Below are 20,993 nucleotides of genomic sequence, written 5' to 3' on the forward strand. Positions count from 1 at the left end.
ACACGATTGACACTTGGGGCTAGATAACTCTTTGTTGCCGGGCTGTTCTGAGCATTTTAGGACCTTTAGCAGCATCTCTGGCCTCTACCCACTAGATGCCAGTAGCATTCCCTGAGTTGTGACAACCAAAAATGTCATCAGACATTGCCAAATGTCCCCTGGGAGACAAAGAGAACTACTGCCGTAGAAGGACCTGAAAGCCGGGCACCTGCCAATTCTAAATTGAAGGGTATCTGCTGGAGCCCTAGATGTGTCAGGCAGGAAGGGCCTGAAGGTGCTGGTAAGTACCCTGTCGGCTCAGTACCCTCTGGGCAGAGCTGCCTCATTTGCAGCCAGTGCCACTTGGGAATCTCGTCCCAAGACCACCTCCCCCCCGCCAACCTATAAACCAGCCCCCTCCCTGGCATTCAATATTTCAGTGGTCTTTCAATTATTTTGATCACTCACCCCTGTGAGTAAAAAATTTTGAGCACCCCCAATATTAGTTTCTTTTCTCAGGAATTGTTTATAAGTACCAGTGTATTAATATATCATGCATGTGAGCAAACATATACAAAAATAGATCTTTAAAAAAGTGAGAAGGGAAATATAAATTACACCCATGATGAGATACTGTCACATGCTCACCAGTGGGACAGAACTGAAACAGTCTACCAATACCAAGTGTTAGTGAGGATACAGAGCAATAGGAACTCTTAGGTGTCACCAGTGAGGAGTAAATCGGTGCAACCACTTAACACAGTATTTACTAAAGTTGAAATATGCATTGTATAGCCTGTGCTCCAGCAATTCCGTTCCAGGTTATATGGACTCTGGAGAAGTGTATGCACCAGTGTACCAAGAAACAAATTCCAGGATGTTCTTACAGCATTGTTCACAGTAGCCAGAAAAGGAAAGCAACCCAAAAGTCCATGAGTGGCGGGATGCATACAAATACGGTAACAAGTTCATACAGTGGATACTATACAGCAGTGAAAATGAACACACCACAGCTACACACAACAGTGGTGGACGGATCTCACAACGTGACAAAAGAACATGTTCAGTGTCATTCCAGCTCTAGAAACTCAAAACCAGGCAAAACTAAACTCTCTTGCTAAAGGATGCAGCTACAGGTGGTTATATGATAAAGGAAAACAAGGAACTGATTATCTTGAAAGTCAAAATAGTGGTTCGCTCTGGGGGAGGGGCTTATGACCAAGGTGGGGCACACAAGCTGATTTCAGAATGCAGGTTACATTCTGTTTCTTCACCCCGGGTGGTGGTAACCTGGGTGTTCACTTTTTTTTTTTTTTTTTTGCGGTACATGGGCCTCTCACTGTTGTGGCCTCTCCCGTTGCAGAGCACAGGCTCCGGACGCGCAGGCTCAGTGGCCATGGCTCATGGGCCCAGCGGCTCCGCGGCATGTGGGATCCTCCCGGACCAGGGCACGAACCCGTGTCCCCTGCATCGGCAGGCGGACTCCCAACAACTGCGCCACCAGGGAAGCCCGGGTGTTCACTTTTATAATTATTTATTACATTATCCATATAGGTTTATGCTCCTTTTGGCAATTATGCTACATTTCACCACAAAAGGAGGGACAAAACGATGAGATAGAAATACATATAAATAGAAGTTCTAATATTTTCTTCTCACACCTGGCTTTGAAAACCATTATGATTGGGCCAAACCTACTGGATGAGAAGCTATAGTTAGTCACAGGTCTGGAGGAGCCAGTGGCACCCAGGGCTGTCTGTAGAGGGGCTCCTCCAGCTGGCCCTTTCGTCTCCCACCCACCCCCGGGCATCCCAGCCACCACATGCCCCTGGTGGCCAAGGGCAGGGGGTTGCATGATGCTGGGCTCCCTCGCACCCACCTCACCCTGCCCTGGGCCATTCCTCTGGGTCCCCAACAGCAGAGCTCAGAGGTCCACACTGGGAAGGCCCTAGGGGAGCAGGGCAGGCCTCACACACCCTCTAAATACACCAAAAGAAGGAGGGAGGCAGAAAAATGAAATGAAGAAGATGAAGCAGGACAGGGAGACACACCCGCATCTAGGCCTGATGTTCCAGATGCCGTGGAACTAGATGAAGGGTCAGAGGGATGGGGATGTGGGGGGCAAAGGAAAGAGGGGGGAAGAGAGGGATGCTGGAGGGGGGGTGGGCAGAGGCACTGCTCCGGTTCCAAGCCCAAGCCTTGGGGCTCAGCAACAGGTGTGCCCAAAGAGGCCTGAGCTGTTGCACCCAATTTAGCACCGTGTGCCCCAGGGCCCAGGGCTTCAAATGACAGGCGGGTAGCTCAGGAGCCAGCAGCCTCCCTGTGGCCTCACCTCTCACTCAGCAGCCTCTAGGCCTCTGGGAAGAAAGGACCCTGTCCAGGAAGGAAGGCTCCTGGGCCTGAAGAGGTGACCCCCGGGTGGGAGGACCCAGGGATCGAGAAAGCCACTCTTTCTGGAAGCTCAAGGGGTGAGAAGGGCTGAGCCAAGGTCTCAGTGCTGGCACGAGCCCTTCTGTAAAAACTCTCTCTGGACCAAGGAAGAATGCCCTTTGGTGGGGAGGGATAAATTGGGAGATTGGGATGGACATATACACACTACTATATATAAAATAGATAACTAATAAGAACCCACTGTATAGCACAGGGAACACTACTCAATACTCTGTAATGACCTAGATGGGAATAGAATCTAAAAAAAGAGTGGATATGTGGATATGTATAACTGATTCACTTTGCTGTACACCTGAAACTAACACAACATAGTAAATCAACTATACTCCAATAAAAATTAATTTAAAAAAAAAGGAAGAATGCTCTTCAGACCAAAGGGCCAGGCGTCCACACATCTGTGGTCATTTAGTCCACGGCTCTGTACTATCTCACATCACTCTGCCTTTCACTGTCCTCTGCAGTTACTGAAATTCCCCACCAGGCTACCAGTTTTGGGGGAGGAGCCGTGTCTTTATTCCCACCCACCCTGCTTGGCCGGCACAGTGCCAGGCCCCCACTCAGTCCATGCCTGCTGACCCCAATGGATGCTGGAGCGGGTCCCCCGCACTCCCTGGATCCCGGTCCCCTCCTCTCGACAACACAGGGGCTGCGCCAGCCGGCCTCTGAGGCCCACAGCCCTGCAGCTCCAATCAGCCCATGGCAAAGCCAGATGGTGCCTCGCTGGCAGGGGCAGCTGAGAGCACACCTGGCCAAGGCAGGGAGGGGACAGAGGCGGCAGGGGGTGGACAGGATAGTGTGTCACCTCCTGGCCACACTGCACCCCTCAGGGATGTAGGAGCTGGGGCAGGTGCTGTCCCCAAACCAATTGTAAACAAGGCAGAGGACAGGCTGTGATTTCCCTAGGCAAACAGGAGAAAACAAACCGGAGCCCCACCCCACAGACCCACTGGTAGAACTGGGGTGGGGGAGTGTGGGGGGGTAGGGGGCAGGGCTGCTGCTGCAAACTCTCCGCGGGGACGGACAGGCTGTGAGCCCCATGCTAGAGCCAGGCTGGGCCTGGATCACTGTGGGCAGAGGCGGGGAGCTCCTCCTTGTACAAGTCCCTGGGAACCAGTCCCTGGGTCTTAAATGGTGACGTTCTTGCAGGGCAGAGACCACGGATAAAGCATTTGTGTGTCCTTGTTTCTGAGCACACGACCGGGGCCCCATTCACGCTCGCTCACTCACTTCATGAAGCTGTACTGAGCACCCATTACACACCAGCCTCTCTCCAGGCACTGATGATATTGCAAGACAGACCCCACCCCTGTGCTCAGAGTGTGACCTTGGAGCAGTCCATTCATCTGTAGATTGATGGGCCCTGACTCCAGCTCATCTCACCACCCCCCTGAAGGGCTGGAGGACCTGCCATCACTTCTTCTCACCTCCCAGAAGGCTTCCCCGCAACTCCCCCAGCTTCCAAGGAAGACTCCACCCACACAGGCCTCCCAGTGAAACCCCACTGTCACCCGACTATCTGCTGCCCTCAAGGCCCAGGACCCCCTGGAAGATGATGGACACATCCCTACTCCCAACAATGACCCCCACCCACCATTCCAACGTCTCCAGGCCAGGTGAAGAAAGGAGAAGGAAATGGCTATTTCTTTTTCTTTTTTTTTTTTTTGCGGTACGCGGGCCTCTCACTGTTGTGGCCTCTCCCATTGTGGGGCACAGGCTCCGGATGCGCAGGCTCAGCGGCCATGGCTCACGGGCCCAGCCGCTCCACAGCATGTGGGATCTTCCCGGACCGGGGCATGAACTCGTGTCCGCTGCATCGGCAGGCAGACTCTCAACCACTGTGCCACCAGGGAAGCCCGGAAATGGCTATTTCTTGCATGTGTATTATCATTTTTATTATTAACCAAAAAATGCAATTCAAACAGTGATCAAACACCCTCCACAGGGTGGGAAAGTAAAATAACATGATGGATCTTTCTACAGCCTCACTTTGGGCTGCTTTGGACACCTCCACCCTGGTGCCAGCAATGCCACTCTGGCTCCAAGCACTTTTATGGGAGCTTCAGACCCCACCGCCCCCGTGTCCTGATGACTCTCGGGGCTGGTGCTGTCCACCTCACCCTGCCTTAAGCAGTAACTACTTCCTGAGCACCTATCCTGAAGGGTGGGGCTAAGACTGGACACTGGTCAGTTTAATGGGAGGTGAGGGCAGAAAGTCAGGATGGGGGAGGGAGGGCTGACCATACCAGAGACTAGGGGTCACCAAATGGTCTCAGGGTGGTTCCTGCCCCTGGGGACCTGGATTCAAAAAGGAGATAGGCCTAAGAGACCCAAAGCAATTGGAGACCCAGGAAACAGATAGCTCTGGCCTGGGTAGCTGCAAAACAGTAGGTTATCAAAGTGGGGTCCCAGGACCAGAAGCATTAGCATCACCAGCGAACGTGTCAGAATTGCCAATTCTAGACCTATTGGAATTTGCAGACCTACTCAATTAGAAACCCTGAGAGTGGGGCTCAATAATCTGTTTTAACAATCCTGCAGTTGATTCTGATGCCCACTCAAATTTGAGAACCACTGTCCTAGAGACAGGGCTTTAGAATCATCAGACAAATTTTTTTTTTTTTTAATATTGATGCCTAAGCCCCTCCCTGAAGACTCAGATGCAACAGTTTTTTTAAAAAGAGCTCCCCAGGGCATCACAACCTCCAGCTGGAGCTGCAGATGGAGCAGTCCCCTGGTCTCCTGGAAGGGTGTGCCTTTATGGACAGAGGATTTGCCTATAGGGAGGGGAGTAGGGGAGGGGTTGCCAGGAGAAGGGACCAGCATGAACAAGGGCTGGGACGAGGGAATATGGACCATGAGTTTCTGGATAGTCTGTTGGAGTTCCTGGATTAATCCCATGGCAGCACATTTGACTCTGGGACCCCGCTGTGTGGATAGAAGACAAGAAGGCGGCCTGGGCCCAAGGAAGCTGGACAAGGGTGGGGATGACCAGACCTCATTTCTCTTCCTCCTCATGCCCACACTTAAGGGACAGGAAAGAAAACTGGTGATGACTCTGCCTCTTGCTTCTGCCCCTCTCGGCTGCCCTCTGCTCTCACCCACTGCCCCCATTGCCCCACAGCCAGAAAAGCACTTCCTTGTGGGCACGGTAAGTTCCACATCTTGCCTTATGGCTGAGATTTTATCTCTGCTTTTAATGGCATTGCAGACAAGGAGATCTGTATCTCTGGTCAGAGTGCAGGAGGGCCAGGCAGCAGGAGGGCAGGGGAAGGGCCTCTGGTCAGGAGTGAGTAGTAAGTGACCAGGCCAGATGCTATCCTAGGAGTCCCAAGGGGCAGGGCAGGGCAGGGGAGGTAGAGATGCTGCAGGCATGGCCAAATCTGCTACCTTGTTAATTGTGGAGACCGAGCAGGGTGTGGTACAACAGGGAGTGGTGGGGACTGTGGCCATGGAGTCTGCAAAGCCCCATAGAAGGCATTTTGCTCGAGGCTGCTAGACCCACGGGAGAGGCCTGTTTGCAACCCATAGGTCTTTATTTCTCCCCTAGAGCTCTCTATGCCTCTATTTCCTCACCTGGAAATGAGAAATAAAGACATTATAGGACTTAATTATGATAATTAACATTTTTTGAGCACGGCACTGTTCTAGGTCCTGTACATGCAGCGAGCACCAACATACTTAGGCCTCCCTACAGCACTATTAGGTAGGTGCTACTATACTCCTCGATTTCTAGGTGTGGAAACAGAGACACAGCGTGGTTTAGCAGCTTGCCCAGGGTCACACAGCTGGTAAGTGGCAGAGCTGGGATTCCAAGCCAGGCAGCCTGGCCCTGGAGCTCATGCTCTAGGGTACACTTAGCCCAGTGCTCAATACATGGTAGCTATGGCTCTGTCCCAAGAAAAACTGGCGGGTCGCTCCACGGGGCCAGGCTTTAGCGAAAGCTCTACTGAGTGGACTTGGGCAGCACCTCCCCCCTCCCCTGCACCCCATACCCAACGCTTTCTGAAGCCTCTCCTGCCTTGGTGCCTTTGAGGAAGATTGGTAGAAGGCTCGCACTGGAGGGGACTCCACAGATAATCTAGGTTCACAGATTCGGAAACCGGGGCTGCGAGAGGCAGGGACCAGCCATGGATACATAGAGGGAGAAAATTTGGGCCATCTTTGCAGTCTACCACACTAATAAAGAGAAATGGGCAGGATGGAGGAGAGGGCTGAATAAGGGTGGGAATGGGTGCTAACATGTGAGGCAGGTCCCAGGTCATGTCAAGGTATATTTTATACATTATCACTATAGGTATTTTGTGATACCACACGGCCTGTCAGTGTGAGGTCTCCTGGGTTCTTCTCACGACTCTCTGCTCTCCCCTTCTCACCCAATAGCCCCCCAGCCTTTTCTGCACATCTGATTAATCAAGTGCCTACTGAGGACTTCACTGTAAGGGAATATTTGAGGTATCCAAAGAGACCCAGGAAGCCTTGTCTGAACCCATCTCTTCCCCGGGCCGGGCAGGAGAGTTCTTGCCAGGGGTCCTTCGTCACCTGTGTCAGCAGCTCAGAAGAGCAGCCAGGAGACAGGTGTGTCCTGGGGCAGGGGCTTCAGCAAGTCCCACCCCTGCTCAGAGCAGGAGACCCCGGCAGAGGAAAAGAAGGTTCCTGCACCACGACACACCCTGCCTTTTAAGACAGAACTCCTGGGAAACCCTGAAGTGGTCTTCTGCAGGGATTGAGAACATGGGTTTTGGACTCAGTTGGGCCTGGGTTAGAATCCCTACCACTTCCAGGCTATGTGACTTCAGGCAACCTGCTTAACTTCTCTGAATCAGTATAATGAAAATAATAAGTACTACCTCATTCTGAAGAATAAATATACAATAAATGTTGACAACTATCATTATAACTAAATTTTATTACAATATTGTTCTATTATAGCATAAAGAGAATAGATGCATATTCTATTAATGTTATCGTTACACTCTCATATCGTTACACTCTCATTATCTCATAGATAACGTTATCGTTGCACTCTCATAGACATGTATATAGACAATTCATCTATATACATGTATGTAGATACCGATAACCTCATAACCACACACACAAACTCCCATCAATCACATACACCCCACACTGACATACAGAGCAGCACCCTGGACTCACCATGTACCAGGCACCTGATTCCTTACAGCAGCCTGAGAAGTTTGTACATTTTTATCTCCCTCGTTTCAGATGAGGTTACATATATTATATGCAAAAACACCCACTGTATCCTGGGATGTGGACACTTCTGGCAGCTCTGGGAACTCTGAACTCCCTCCCTCTGTATCAGAGGAGGCCAACCCAATTTCCACGGTCATCTCCAGGGCAGCCCCAAGCTGGGCCCCAAGTGCTGACTGCCCTCCATCCCTAGGACAAAGGCCCAACCTGGCTTTCATGCCAGCTGCGGTCGGGGAAACCCCTGCTGCCGGCAGAAACCAAGTTGACTTTGAAAAGGAAGAGACAGAAGCCAGGGGGTGGCTAGGCCACTCCCTTTGGGGGCAGGTGCTAAGTAACTCTATAAACTCTGGCTAATGATGCAATTACAGCCATAAACAGAGCCCCAGGGGGGATCCAGGCCAGAAGCCAGACCCTCAAAGGGCAGCCAGGCCTGAGAGGTGGGAAGCCCCTCCCACCTGCTTTCCAGCCGAGAGGCTGAAAGGGAGGCCTCACTGGCCGTGGAGGTGAGCACTGGATACTCCCATCATCCCAGAACCCTGGATGGGTTCCTGCCTGCCCTGGCCCACCCTCCTACCCACTTCTGACTGTGAGTTACCAGGCCATCAGCCCACAGAAGCCCAGGGGCTCTCCCTGGATTGAGTGCTCACCTGAGGAGATGTCCCCAATCCCTGCACCCCTTCCATGGGACACAGAACCAGGAGACCTGGGTTCCCATTTGGCTGCACCTCACAGAGCCGAGCTGAGGACAAAATAGCACTGCAGCTGTAACAGGCCTTGTAAACTGTAAGCAACACTGGCTGCTCTCCCGCACAAGCAGAGCATAGAGTCACCCTAAACAGCCCTTCATTTACACTCTCTGGTTCCCGACTCACATCTAGAAGCCAGGAGGCAGGCAGAATGAAGGGGTCCAAGTGAATTGCTATTTTTCCCATGGCTGGGAAAACTGAGGCATGGTACAAGCACACCTCAGACTACCAGGCAGGGCTCCCAAGGCAGCCAGCCCTTCCCCTCTTCAGCCTCTTCTGGCCTGGCTGTCTCTCTCCCAGACTGTGATCTCCCTGAAGGCAGGGCCTGGGGGCCATCTCTCAGGCTGGGAAGAGTGAAGGCCTCAGAGGGAACAAGCCAAGGAATCAAGAACTGCGATCTGATCTGAGGGCACCCACATCTGGCAGCCTTGGAGGACACCAGAGACCGGCCCCCTACCTTCCCCTCCACCCCCAGTTGCCCAAGAGTGCCAGGTCTTGGGCCGGTGGAATCTCAGCTAGGAGGGTCCTGAGCCCACATCCCAGAGGTGTCACTGGGGACCTGAACCGGCCTGTCCCCTTCCCTGCTCACCCAAGCACCTCTCTCTCAGGGTGGGGGGTGGGGTCTGGGCGGCAATTAACTGACACTTCCCCAGAGAACACGAAGCCAAAGCGCTAAAGTTTAGTCCAGAAACTGTTCGCGCAGAACCATCCCCAGAACAGACGGGCGGGAGGACGACAGCAGGAGTGGACGGGGCATCTGAGAAGGACCCCGCGGTGAGGGGCTGGCCTGGAATGAGGAGCGGGTGGGGGAGCCCTGGGCAATGCGGGCGCTAGCGCAGACGAGCCCCGCCCCAGGCGCCCTCTCCCCCTCCCTCCCTTCCTCCCTCCCCCTGGGCGCTGGGCTGGGGCGCGCCGGGCGGCTTCGGCGCGAACCTGCTCGCGCAACCCTGAGCAGCTCGGGGCAGCCGTGCGTGAAGCCAGAACCCCCGGCGGGAGGGGGCCGAGGGGCGGGGGAGCCGAGCTGGCATCAGCCCGCTCCCTTCGAGGAGGCAAGCGCACTCGCTGCGGCCGAATAGCTGATCGGGGTACCGGGAGGAGGGGAGAAGAAGGAGCGCTGACTCGGGGGCGGGACAGCCTGAGGTTGGGCGGTGCGGACTCAGGGAATCGGGGGGAAGGGGGCGTGTTTCCGGGATTCGGGACCGAGAAGAAGGGGGATACTCAGGGGGCGGGCAGATGGCTGGGAGCTCCAGGGAAGGTAGAAAGAGGGGCGTGCAGTGGGTGAGCTCTGGGGTTGGGGTTCCCTAAGGTCGTGGAATAATGCAAGGGGGAGAAAAAGACTGCGCTCAGGGATACCGGGGGACTCTGGCAGAGGCGGCTTCTTCAAGAGACCGAGGGGGAGGAAGGGAAGGGAAGGGAGGGAGGGATGGTACTTCCACCCGCCCCCCCCTCAGCTTCCAGCAGCCCGGCCCCCGGGGCGTGGCGCCGCTCCGGCCCTCCCATTCCCCCGGACCATCCAGGCAGGGCCTGGCCCGGCCGGACTCGGCCCCCGCACACCTCCCCTACCTCCGGCGCCCTCCCCGGTGCCACCCGCCCCAGCCGCGTCCGGTGGAGAAGAAGTGGGCGCCGGGCCCACACGCCCTCAAACTTATTGCAAGTTCACTCCCACGCCTCCCGCCCCTTCGACTCCCAGCTCCCGGGCCGGGAAGGCCCGTGCCCGCCACGGCCCCTCCCGCCTGGTTACATAAGGTCGCAGAGAAGCCGCCCCCCGGCCCGGGCCTGAAGGGAGGGGCTGAAGGGGCTCCCAAGCTCCGCGGGCAGCGCCGCCCCGGCCATGCGCCGGGCGTCCCGGGCTAGACGGACAGCGGGGCGGGTGGCAGCGCGGCGCACACGGTCTCGCTCCCCTTTCCAGCCGACACCCCCACCCACCCACCTGTCTCCCGGACCCACTGGATCGGACCAGGGGAGCCTGGGTCGGGGGTTCCGGGCCCTCCGCGCACCCCTTGCCCCCCAGCGCCGCTCACCTAACTATGAAGGTCAATCCGTCCGCCGCCCGCGCCCCGCGGCTCCGGCAACTTGTCCCAAGTTCAGGTGTCCGGCCCGAGAGCTGTGCCGGCCACCCCCTCCCGGGATCCTCAGGCTCCGCGCCACCAGGGAGGCCCGCCCCCGTCCGCCCTTCCCTCTGCCGTCGGCGCCGCCGCCGCTCCCTACGTCCAGCCGGCGGCCGCCGCCTCCGCTGTCACCGAGCCCCGCGCCCGGCGCCGGGGCTCCTGCTGTCACTCCGCACCCACTTCCCGCCGCGCCCGGCAGAGGGCAGCACCCTGCCCCGCGGCCCCGCCCCGCCCGACTCCGCCCCACGTCGGCCTGCCGCGGAGCCCGCTGGGAAGCGTAGTCCTCCCTGCCGCTCGGCTAGGCACGCCGGGATTTGTAGTCCAGCTCTGTGAGTTCAGGCCTGTACAGGGACTTGACGTTTAATTTGGAAACTTTGTTCCACTTCGTTTCTACCCCTTTTGCAAGTTTTCTCTTTTCAATAAGTGATGTCCGAACCACAGATCACCACAATACACCCTGTGGCCTATCTGACCCCAAGGAGAGGCTTGCAGCGGGCTGGCTTTCCTGGAGTCTAGGAAAGATGTAGGGTCCCAGATGGTGTGCTGTTGCCATAGAAACCCCTCTGTGTCAAACCTCAGTTTCCCTCCTGGCGGAGTGGGGTACCAGACCTGGATCTTGAGCATAAGGGACAAGGTTGGTCAGCATGGTAAAGGAAATATGACTATAAAGTAGAGCCCACCTCCCCTCTAATTGTGAGTTCTCCATTTATATATACCCCCTCCCCACCTAGACCTCATCAGCCTGAGCTTGCAGGTACCCACCACTGCCATGTTGCTGGACAGAAATTTCCTGACCTCTTTCGTGTCACTTTCCCCTGCTGGAAGTTACAGGGTGCTGAGCTATCATTCTTTGCCTTTTCCTCCTCTTCCTCCTCCTCCTCCTCCCCCTCCCCATACCGTGTCCCCAGCACCCGCCCCCCCCAACCAGGTTTCTGGGTCTTTTGCTGGGTGGGTCCTATGGAGGACAGGAATGAAGTCCAGAAGGACAAGACCTCTTGCTCAGTTGGTTAGAACAAATGGGCTTGATTTTCATGTGATTCAAATAGCTATCCCTCTTGTCCATGGTTGAGAGCCAGCCCTTCTTTAAAGACAAGCCCTGGGACATAGGGGTCTGGGTTAAAATACGATAGGCTTAACTCAGCCCAGATCTTCTGGAGCCCTCCTGGAACCTACTAGGTTCTGGTGGCATCAGGTGATCTCTCCCTAAAGGATCCATGACTGTTACAAATGTGTATCGGCATCCAGCCTTACTCTGAAAGCTCCTAGTGAAACTTGATCACAGATAAGGAGGAAGAGGCCTAGATTTAGGATACATTGGACCCCTAGTCACACTGCTAGTGCACATGTGTGGGGTAACTCTGGTGGTAGTTTGGTAAATTAGGTCAGCAGAGCATTTTGGATTGTCCATTACAAAGGAATGCCCTGCTTCCATGCCACTACCACAGTCTTCCCTCTCCAGAGAGAAGATGTGAACAGACTCCAAGCTTTGAGGGATGCAGGGCCCACCCCCAAGCCCTACCCTGTGCCCTATTTCTCTTAGGTTCTCAGTGACCCACTGCAAACCTCCTAGAAACTCAGGGAGAACATGGTGCAGCAGAGGCAAACGTGCCCCTGACTCTCATTGTCCCCATTGTCTGAGACCAGGGGCTGCCTTACAGGCCACAACTGCCCTCTAGAAACAACAGCTGGCCAATATGGAGAAGAAAGATTTATTGTTAGAGAAAGTCCAGAGTCCAGAGAAGGGAGGCTACATGCAGAGAGGAAATGCAGAGAGAACCCCCTGTAGCCTGGGAGGCCCAGAGGGAGAAGGGAGCCCGGGCGTCCAGGCGCTGAGTCTAGACGGCGGTGGCAAAGCCCACCCTGTTGTTGCCCAAGTCATAGACGGAGTAGTAGGACCTGAGGAAGACGTCCCCAAGGATCCACAGGGGCTGGCCGTTCTGGGAGGGCACGTAGGTGGACTCGACCCCCAACATGCAAAAGCTGTCGCCGTACTGCACGATACAGAAGGGCAACACTCATTCATCCGCTCACACAGTGACGGGGCTCTGCTCAGCCCAGAGCCCCAGGCCAGCAGCACAGATGCAGAAACAGGTGAGCCAAAGTTTCTGCCCTTGAGGGCTCACAGGCCAACTGAGCCTTCAGAGCCAGAGCCGGGCTGGTGGGGGATTCTGGCGTGGCTGAGGGCAGGCTGCAACAGGCCTCCCTCTGCAGGGTCTCCTTGACTCCCTCCTGTTCCTGATTTGGAGCAGGTCAGCCTGGCAGTAAAGTCTTGGAGCCAGACCAACTTGGGTTCAAAGCTTAGCTTCACCCTGACTAGCTATGTGGCCTTGGGCCAGTTACTTAACTCTCTGAACCTCCAAGCTTTTATTTGTAAAATAGAATCAGTATCTTGCTCATTGAATGTTGTGACGAGTAATCAGGGAAATGTAGACAAAGTGCTTCACTCAGTGGCTGACTCTCATAAGTGATCACCAAAGAGCCAGTGCCCCTCCCCCCTAATTAATAATAATCATTAATAATAGATGGCACTCTGCTCTTTCATAGCCTCGTTCCAGAGACGGGGGTTTAGAATCAATGGATGGGGAAAAGAAATCAATGCTGCAAGGCATCAGGAAATGGCGCGAGGTAAGGAGACCCAGCGTTTCTGGCTACCCACCCCTTCCTCCCACCCCTCACCCCCATCCCCATCCCCCACCCTCCCGATCGTGTCCCCACTCTCTCAGCCTGCAGGGGCCAGGACTTACATTGAGGGTGTAGGAAGCGGGTGACAGAGGGAACTGCACACCATTGATGATGAACGTGAGGGTGGGCAGGCTCTGGATGTTGTTACAGTCCACGACAAGCTGCAGAGAGGAACAGGGCCCGGGATGCCTCATCTCCCCCCTGAGAGTACCTGCCAACCCCATCACCTCAGCCCCTCAGGACCCGGGCCTGAGCCCCAAGCCTGCTTTGGGACTGGAGGCTGCAACACCAATCCTGCTCGTGTTACACATGAGGACTCACGTGCAGAGGGTAGGATCTGGGGGGACCTGAGCATCTCTCTCACCCCAAACATGACTCTTGCTTGAATTTCCCCCATGAGAGAGATTAAATCTACACCCCCTTCTCTGCAAGTGTCCTTTTAAAACACGCAGGTCTGTAGAAAGCATGGCCCATCAGTCCAGCAAAGTTAGTGGGAATGCATTAATTAGGCAAACCCTTTGGTGGGCTCAGGAGGGGGCACGGGGCAGAGAGCATGGCCCTGTGGAGGTGAAGGAGCTGTGGACTGAAGGGTTGTCCCTTGTCACTCATGGGCTTGGCAGCACAGTCTAGTTATTTCCCTCTTACTGCAAAGCCCGGCAGGTGTGTAACCTGTTTCCGCTAAGGGGCTGAAGCTCAGAGGAAATTCTGCCTAGTAGTGACCTCCCCACACCCTTTTAGCACAAGCATCTGGCTCCCCTGGATCAGCCTTCGGGCCCCCAGCCAGCTCCCAGCCCCAGTCATCCTGAGCCCTCCCCCTCCAGTGCCTGGGGGCAGCGAGAAGCACAGAGGCCAAGAATCAGGCTATTCCTGTGCTCCCAGGAAAAACCATAAATGCGCCCTGGCTGGCCTCCCCCGGGGAAGGGGCACACCTCCGCCACACGCACCTGTCCATTCTGGTCTTCCTCGGCCCCTGTGGCCTGCAGAAGGGAGCTCATGAACTGCTGGGGCACGGTGAGCAGAGACGTGCCAGTGTCCACGATGGCCTGGCAGCCCTTGGAGCACCAGCCTGTGGCCTGGTCACCAATGAGGAACCTGAACGGTGAGGAGATGGGCGGCCTCAGCGCCTCCCAGCTCAGGGCAGCTAGGGGATGAGCTGCAACCACAGAATCGAGGTGCACCTCAGGAAGATAAGGACTCTGCAGAGGTCAATCCAGCCATCCTCCTGCCTCATACCAAAGTCTGTCAAAGGCCACCTAAATGGCCTTGGAATCTCTTTCTAAAGAGTTCCAAGGATGGTTCTAGAAACACTGAAGGCCAGGGTTACTGATTCGTTGTAAGTACTTCGAGCAAATTAGTCCCTCCCCCTCACACACCCCAGTTTTCTAATGTCTAAGCCCCTAGGGTTGGACTACAGGATCCAAAATGTCTGGGATTCCCAGTCCTGCCCCTTCCTATGTTGTCCCCACCCCACCCTCCTTCTCCAGGCCAACCTGGGCCTTGAAACCCCAGCTGAGGGTCCTCTGTCCCCCCGCCACCCGGCAGTACCCGGATGTGTGTGTGTGACATGAAGTGCCTCAGAGCCTGCTCCGAGGAAGTGCCCACGCCCCCAGGGCCCACCACAGACTCACTCCTCAACGCCAATCTGCCAGTACAGCTCCCGGGTGACGGGGGACCAGTTGATCTGCCCCGTGTACAGGCTGCTGTCCACACCCCCGAAGATGAGTGATCCCCCGTCCTGAGAGCCCTGCTGGCTGCAGGACATAGAGCAAAAGTGAGTCAGGGAGTGGCTGTGGAAAAGGCAGGAAAACAGAGGTCCTGCCCTGGCTCCAGACTGGGGCTCCCTGAGGAACGGCTGTGTCTCCCCCAGACTGGGGATCCCTGAGGGAAGAGGTTGTGTCCACCCCCCGCCCCGACTGGAGCTCAGACTTCCCAGTGCCTCAGGCTCCCAGGTGCTGCTGCTCCACCAAGCGCTGCCTCTGGGGAAGCCTCTGGTCGTCTGGCCCCCCACCCTGCCACACACCACGTTCTCCATTCCCTTTCACTTTGTGCTGCTGGTGGAGTGTGTCCACGGGAGCCTGACCCAGGCCCAGCTTGTTATTTTTCTGCTGGGATCGGAGGGAGGTAGGGCCCAGGTGGAGGGGAGGGCAGGGCCTCCCCTGTTAGACAGAAGACGAACCTGAGTGTGGAACTGGGCAGAGCTCCTACAGGCTAAACTCAGAGGCCAGTAACCGACGTAACAGGATAATGTGGTTGAAAGATTCAAATGACTAAGCCCCAGAGAGTAGATATTGACTATGTCTAGAAGGTAGTTGTCTAATTCTGGAGAGGAAAGAAAGTCCACCCCAGGCCACACGCGACACCCCCACCCCCACCCCTCCTACCGCCTGGCACCGGGGCCCATCCACATAAATCACTGAGTTGGCTCGTGTGTGTGGTAAGCATAACAACTTGCTAGGAGTTCATGGTGGACCTAGACCAGAAGACTCCAGGACCTGCTAGAACAATAGATCAAAGGAGATGAAGCAATAGATTGCTACACAAAAGAGGTGTCCAGGTAGAAAACATTTGGTCAGAAGGAAATGAGCTAACTGGGGCTCTGGGCAGGAGGTAAACCCAAGAGGTATGGAGAAGCAGTAGCAATGCTCAAAGAAGGGTTCAGCTGGAGGAAGGAGAGATACTGTCGTGGCCGAGAAATACAAAGAAGAGGCCGAGTGGGCAGGGACAGATGCGGGGGTTGGGGAGGGGAGGAGGAAGAGTCAGCAGCCCAGGAGGAAAGGCCCTGCCACATATTCCGGCTGGGAGGCCTTCAAATCCCAAAGTGTTGAACCTCAGCCGTCCAGGGCCCCGGGGGGGCATGGGCTGGGAGCTGGGGACCGCCAGGTGGTTCCTTACCTGCCGAGGTAGAAGCTGAAGACTGGGCTGGTGAGGGCACCCTCCTGCAGCATGCCCTGCAGGGCGGTGGTGGCCCCGCCCATGGACAGGGAAGGGTAGGCCAGGCCCATGATGCCATCGAACTTCGCATAGAGGAAATTGGAACCCGGCTCGTTCTGACTCAGGCCGAACTCCTGGTTGGGGACCTTGATGCCCTGGACCTGGAGGGGAAACAGAGGATGGGAGATGACAAGTGTATCTCCACCCACCTCCCCCAGGCTCCCCCTCCTCAGACCCCTCAAGGGTCTGTTCTTCATCCCTCCTTTGCTTCTGCTGCTTCTCTTCTTGACAGGTTTGCAAAAGCCACTTTCTCGTCCAAGAAGCCATCCCCGACTACTGCAGCATTCCCCACCCCAACCTTCTTCTTCCCGAGGCTTTAAGTTCCTTAAGGACCAGGTCATCCCAACTATTGTGGTGCCCTCGGTGCCTGGCACATCATGGCCCACAGTGAGGGTTCAATGAGTGAATGGATGAGCTTTTTTTTTTTTTTTTTTTTGGCTGCGTCTTGTGGCATGCGGAATCTGTTCCCCAACCAGGAATCAAACCCGTGCCCCCTACAGTGGAAGCGTGGAGTCTTAACCACTGGGCCACCAGGGAAGTCCCTGGATGAGCCTTTATTGTACTGATTTTCTGGCCTGTACGGTAGAGCACTAGGTGTTTCCCATATTTTTCAGGGCCTCCCCATCAGACTGTGAGAATTTTGAGGTTAGAATCCAGCTCACAGCCCCGGACTACCTTCCCCACATCTGGGTGTGGGGACAGGGGCAACCGGCAGCATCACTCACTGTCAGAGTGTCATAGCCGAAGAAGCCGGTGAGGCTGCCACTGCCATACTGCAGGGAGAAGGTCTGCCCATTGGTGGAGTAGGTGGAGGACAGGCTGGGGTTGTAGCGGGTGTGGCTGGCTGCAAGGGAAGGAAAATTCGGGAAGTCAGGCTGGCTCACTCTTAGGCCTGCCGGGCTGCCCACGTGTCTCCCAGCCTGGGCTTACATCCTGGGGACTCAGCACTCCCCCCATGCCCCACCCTCCACCGGCCACTGAGTCAGGTGGTGGCCAGCTGACATTCCTGGCATTGGAAGACCCACAAGAACTGGCCAGCCTTGACTCCAAAGCCCCCTCTGACCTACAGAATCTTGAGATGCCCTAGGATGGTGACCTCCCTATGGGCAGGTTATATAGAATCTATTCATCTCCCTGACCCCCAGCAGATCTCCTGACACATGGCGAGTGCTGAGAAATTACTCATCGGATGAAGGAGTGAATGAACCTCCAGGGCATCTGTGCATTCCCTGACCCTCACCTCACCCTGAGGAGAAGCTGGCCACACCAGGATCCTGAGATAGCCTAGGATGGAGCCGATGAGGGACCTTCTGGACTAGAGGTGTCAAGACCCAAACCCCTAGGCTTTAGCAGGGACCAAGGCAGCCCTAGGAAGTGAACATCTCCTGTCTCCAAATACAACTGAGGGGACCACATCGATATCCTTCTCCCGTGTCCCTTGAGATACTCAGTAAGAACTTAGTAAATCATGGGGTGGAGTAGCATAGAAAGAGTGTTGTAGAGTGGAGTGGGATGGAATGGCATTGCCCAGAGCAAACAGAACGGAGTGGAGTGGGCTGGGCTGGGCTGGAGTAGGTGAAGGGATATGTATTGGTGAGCAGGGAAAGCAGAGGGGCCACCCAGCTCCACGGCCAGCTTCTTCCCTCTGGCTTGGGCATGTGCCACGTGACCCTGGACAAGTCCCTGGTCCCTTCCAGGACTACAGTTCTCCCCAGCAATCTTTATGAAGTGCAGCCTTTCCCCAGAGGGTGTCAGTGCCCTGCCCTGCCAGCCGCCCTCCCCTGCCCAACCTAGCACTCACTGCAGGCCTGGCTCTGGCAGTAGACAGAGGGCACCCACAGGTTGGAGGAGCCAGTATCAAAAAGGACCAGGAAGTTCTGTGGTGGGGTCCCGATGCTGATCTCACCAAAGTAGGCAGCCTGGGCGGGAGAGGGGGGACATGGGCAGGCTGTTAGCTCTGGCGGGATCCAGGGACCATCAGGCCCAGCCTCCTCCACGGATAGAGTGACAGAGTGACCAGCCCCACAGCCCGCACCAGAAGCAGGGGCCTGAGCCTGCCCTCCATGCTTGCCCAGAACCCACAGACCTTTGGTCCGAGCCTGCCCGGGGCAGCTGCAAAGGTCTCTGTGGACTCAGCTGCCAGGTCAGTAGGGGCCCCTGAGTGCTCTGCCCGCCAATGAAGTCTCCGGGCTGGCAGGTTTGAGAGATGGGGGCAGGCCCCGGGGGCCGGGGGGGAGGGTGCAGAGAGGAAGGGCGCAGCTCACAGCCCAGGCCTGATCTTTGGCAGCAGGGAGATGGGGAGCCCCAGGGAGGGTCAGGACTCACGTCCATGTAGTCCATGGGCTCGGAGGTCACGCTGAAGTCATTAAAGCGGTACTTCTGGGCGGGGTCGTACTTGTGGGTCCTCAGGAAGTCCTCCAGTATCCCCTTCTCTTTCATGGTCTCACGGATGGACTTGAATTTCTTCACGGGGACTCTGCAGAAGGGCTGGGGTCAGGACAGGACCTCCCTCTTTCCTACGGAGGCTCTAATATCCCAGTCTCTCTCTCTCTGCATCTCTGTTTGCCTCAGGCTCCCTGCCACTCTGTCCTCCGGTGTCTGCGGCTTGTACGTGTCTGTGTGTCTCCCTCTTTCTCCATGTCTGTCTCAATCTCTGGTTCTCTCTGGCTCTTTCTCCCTCTGCCTCTCATTTTCTTCCCCTCTCTTTCTCTTTCTTTCAAAACTCTTCTCAGGACTTGCTCTGAGATTCAGAAAACAACTGCCTTCATCCATGCATGCCCCCACCCCATCACATGGGTTCTCATCCCACCCTGGTCCTCCACTCTCAGATATCCCGTAAACACTTTCCCAGGCAGGGGAGAGGAACTTCAGACATTACCCTTTGTAGGATTTGTACATTTTTGTTCTGTTTTGTTTTGGTTTGGTTTTGGGGTTTTTTTGGCTGTGCCACGTGGCTTGCGGGATTTTAGTTCCCTGGCCAGGGATTGAACCCGCGCCCTCAGCAGTGAAAGCGCGGAGTCCTTAACCCCTGGACCGCCAGGGAATGCCCAATTTGTGCGTGTTTAAAAAAGGTTTCAGAGGGACTTCCCTGGCGTCCAGTGGTTAACACTGTGCACTTCCACTGCAGTGGGAGCGGGTTCAATCCCTGGTCAGGGAACTAAGATCCCACATGCTGCGCAATGTGGCCAATAAAATAAAATAAAATAAAAGTTTCATAGATGGCAAAGTTCACCCCAAAGAGAGTCCTCTGGTACAGTGGCTGTCAGGCACCTGGTGCCGGCTGGCCGTGACAGAGCACAGGCCCAGGGAAAGAACACTATAGCCTGCGGACTCAGAAGACAGGGTCCTAGTTTTGCCCCTGCAGCTACTTGTCTGGCCTAGATCAGTCATGCTTCTCTCAGGATGCAGGGACAGCGGGGAGGTTGGCCTGGGTGGTCCGGAGCCCACGTCAGCTCTGGAACTGCATGTACTGAATTATGGGTTTCTGCCCGTGTCCTCCCAGACCTGCTTGCTGCCATTGCCTGGGGGTCTCTGCGGGTCCACCCAGGCCTGGTTCCAGGTTCCAGAATTCCCGCTGCTTTCACTTCTTTCCCCATCTCTTCCCCGTTCCCCCAAGACCCTTCGTTGTCCAGAAATTCTCTGCTAAACCCATTCACCTTGAGCTATGAAGGCTGATGTTTGCTCCACCCCATCACAATTACAGAATTTGCACATTCAAAGAAGTTTCTGAGAGGAGCCATCTCTTTGCCAAAAAATCACTCTTTAGTGGTAGAATAGCAGGCAGTGTGGCAGGCCGGGAGTCCTCCTGATGTCCTGTGAGCTGTGCCGCCTCGTTCCCTATCCCCTGACACCTCAGCGTGTAGAGATTACATGACTGGTGTTTCTGCTTAGATGATTTTGGCATCTGCCAAATAAATTGGGGGCCTTAAGGAAAATACTAGCAAACGTCTCCCTATCTAGATATAATTGTACCAGCCGTTCAGCATCTGCTTGGGTGGTAGTCACCCCTGTTCTCCCTGTTTCCTATCCATCTTTTCTCATCAGTTGGGGAAAGGATGGTGCTTCTCCCTTTGACTGGAAGTTCCCTGAAAGCAGAGGCCATATCTCCTCCCACCGCTGAGTCCTGTCTTAACGCCGATTCAGGGAGCCTTCCCTGTCCAGAAGTCCCAGAGCAGAGGCAGATCATCCAGAGAGCTTCCTTGTCCCTTCCAACATGTGAGGATAGCAAAAAGATGGGGATATATGAACTAGGAAGCAGATTCTCGCCAAACACCAAATCTACAGTCACCTTGATCTTGGACTTCCTAGCCTCTAGAACTTTGAGAAATAAATTTCTGTTATTTATAAGCCATCCAGTCTATGGTAGTTCATTAAAAAAAAAAAAAAAAAAGGCTGCCCAGGCTCCTGCCCCAGCAGCCAGGCCCCAGACTCACTTGATCACGGCCGCCTCCAAGGTCTGGAGGCAGATCAAGGCCACCACCATCCACTTCATGATGCCGATTCCCAGCTGGCCACAGCAGAGAAGCAGCTCAGAGTTGTGGCGTCAGAGTGGAGTGAAGGCCCATGAACACTCCTTCCTCCTTTATACCCCAAGGACCCAGCCCAGACCCTGCCTCCCTGCCCTGCACCAGCATGACCTCAATCCCAGGCATACCCTGGGCTCCAGGTATCAGTTGTTTCTGTGTGTTTTCCCTTGTGAGGGTGGCTGCAAATGACTTTTCACCTTATTGACTTTTCAGTACAAGCGGTGGAGGCCAGGAGGTGCGAGCGATAAGAAATCAAAGTGGCCGTAAGATGGAGTGGCAAATATGACTTCTTGTGC

At 55.4% G+C, this 20,993-nt stretch overlaps 2 protein-coding genes across 3 annotated transcripts in view; both read right to left on the reverse strand.

Moving 5' to 3' along the window:
- Nucleotides 1–10,508, reverse strand: part of TFEB (transcription factor EB) — a 48,312-nt gene extending 37,804 nt beyond the window's left edge. For both annotated transcript variants that reach the window (XM_081246837.1, XM_081246836.1), the window contains exon 1: nucleotides 10,412–10,508. The gene's annotated coding sequence lies outside the window, so the exon portion shown is untranslated. The remainder of the gene's footprint in view (nucleotides 1–10,411) is intronic.
- Nucleotides 10,509–12,213: 1,705 nt separating this feature from the next.
- Nucleotides 12,214–20,666, reverse strand: PGC (progastricsin; the record flags this gene model as incomplete). Its single annotated transcript, XM_081246489.1, is given in 10 exon segments — nucleotides 12,214–12,333; nucleotides 12,337–12,489; nucleotides 13,243–13,341; nucleotides 14,125–14,272; nucleotides 14,809–14,931; nucleotides 16,073–16,272; nucleotides 16,897–17,015; nucleotides 17,973–18,090; nucleotides 18,497–18,647; nucleotides 20,605–20,666. Coding segments are annotated over 10 exon segments (1,290 nt in total). The 5' UTR covers nucleotides 20,664–20,666.
- Nucleotides 20,667–20,993: the final 327 nt, after the last annotated feature.

The sequence above is a fragment of the Mesoplodon bidens genome, assembly GCF_964165515.1.
Source record: "Mesoplodon bidens genome assembly, chromosome: 10".
NCBI lineage: Eukaryota > Metazoa > Chordata > Mammalia > Artiodactyla > Ziphiidae > Mesoplodon > Mesoplodon bidens.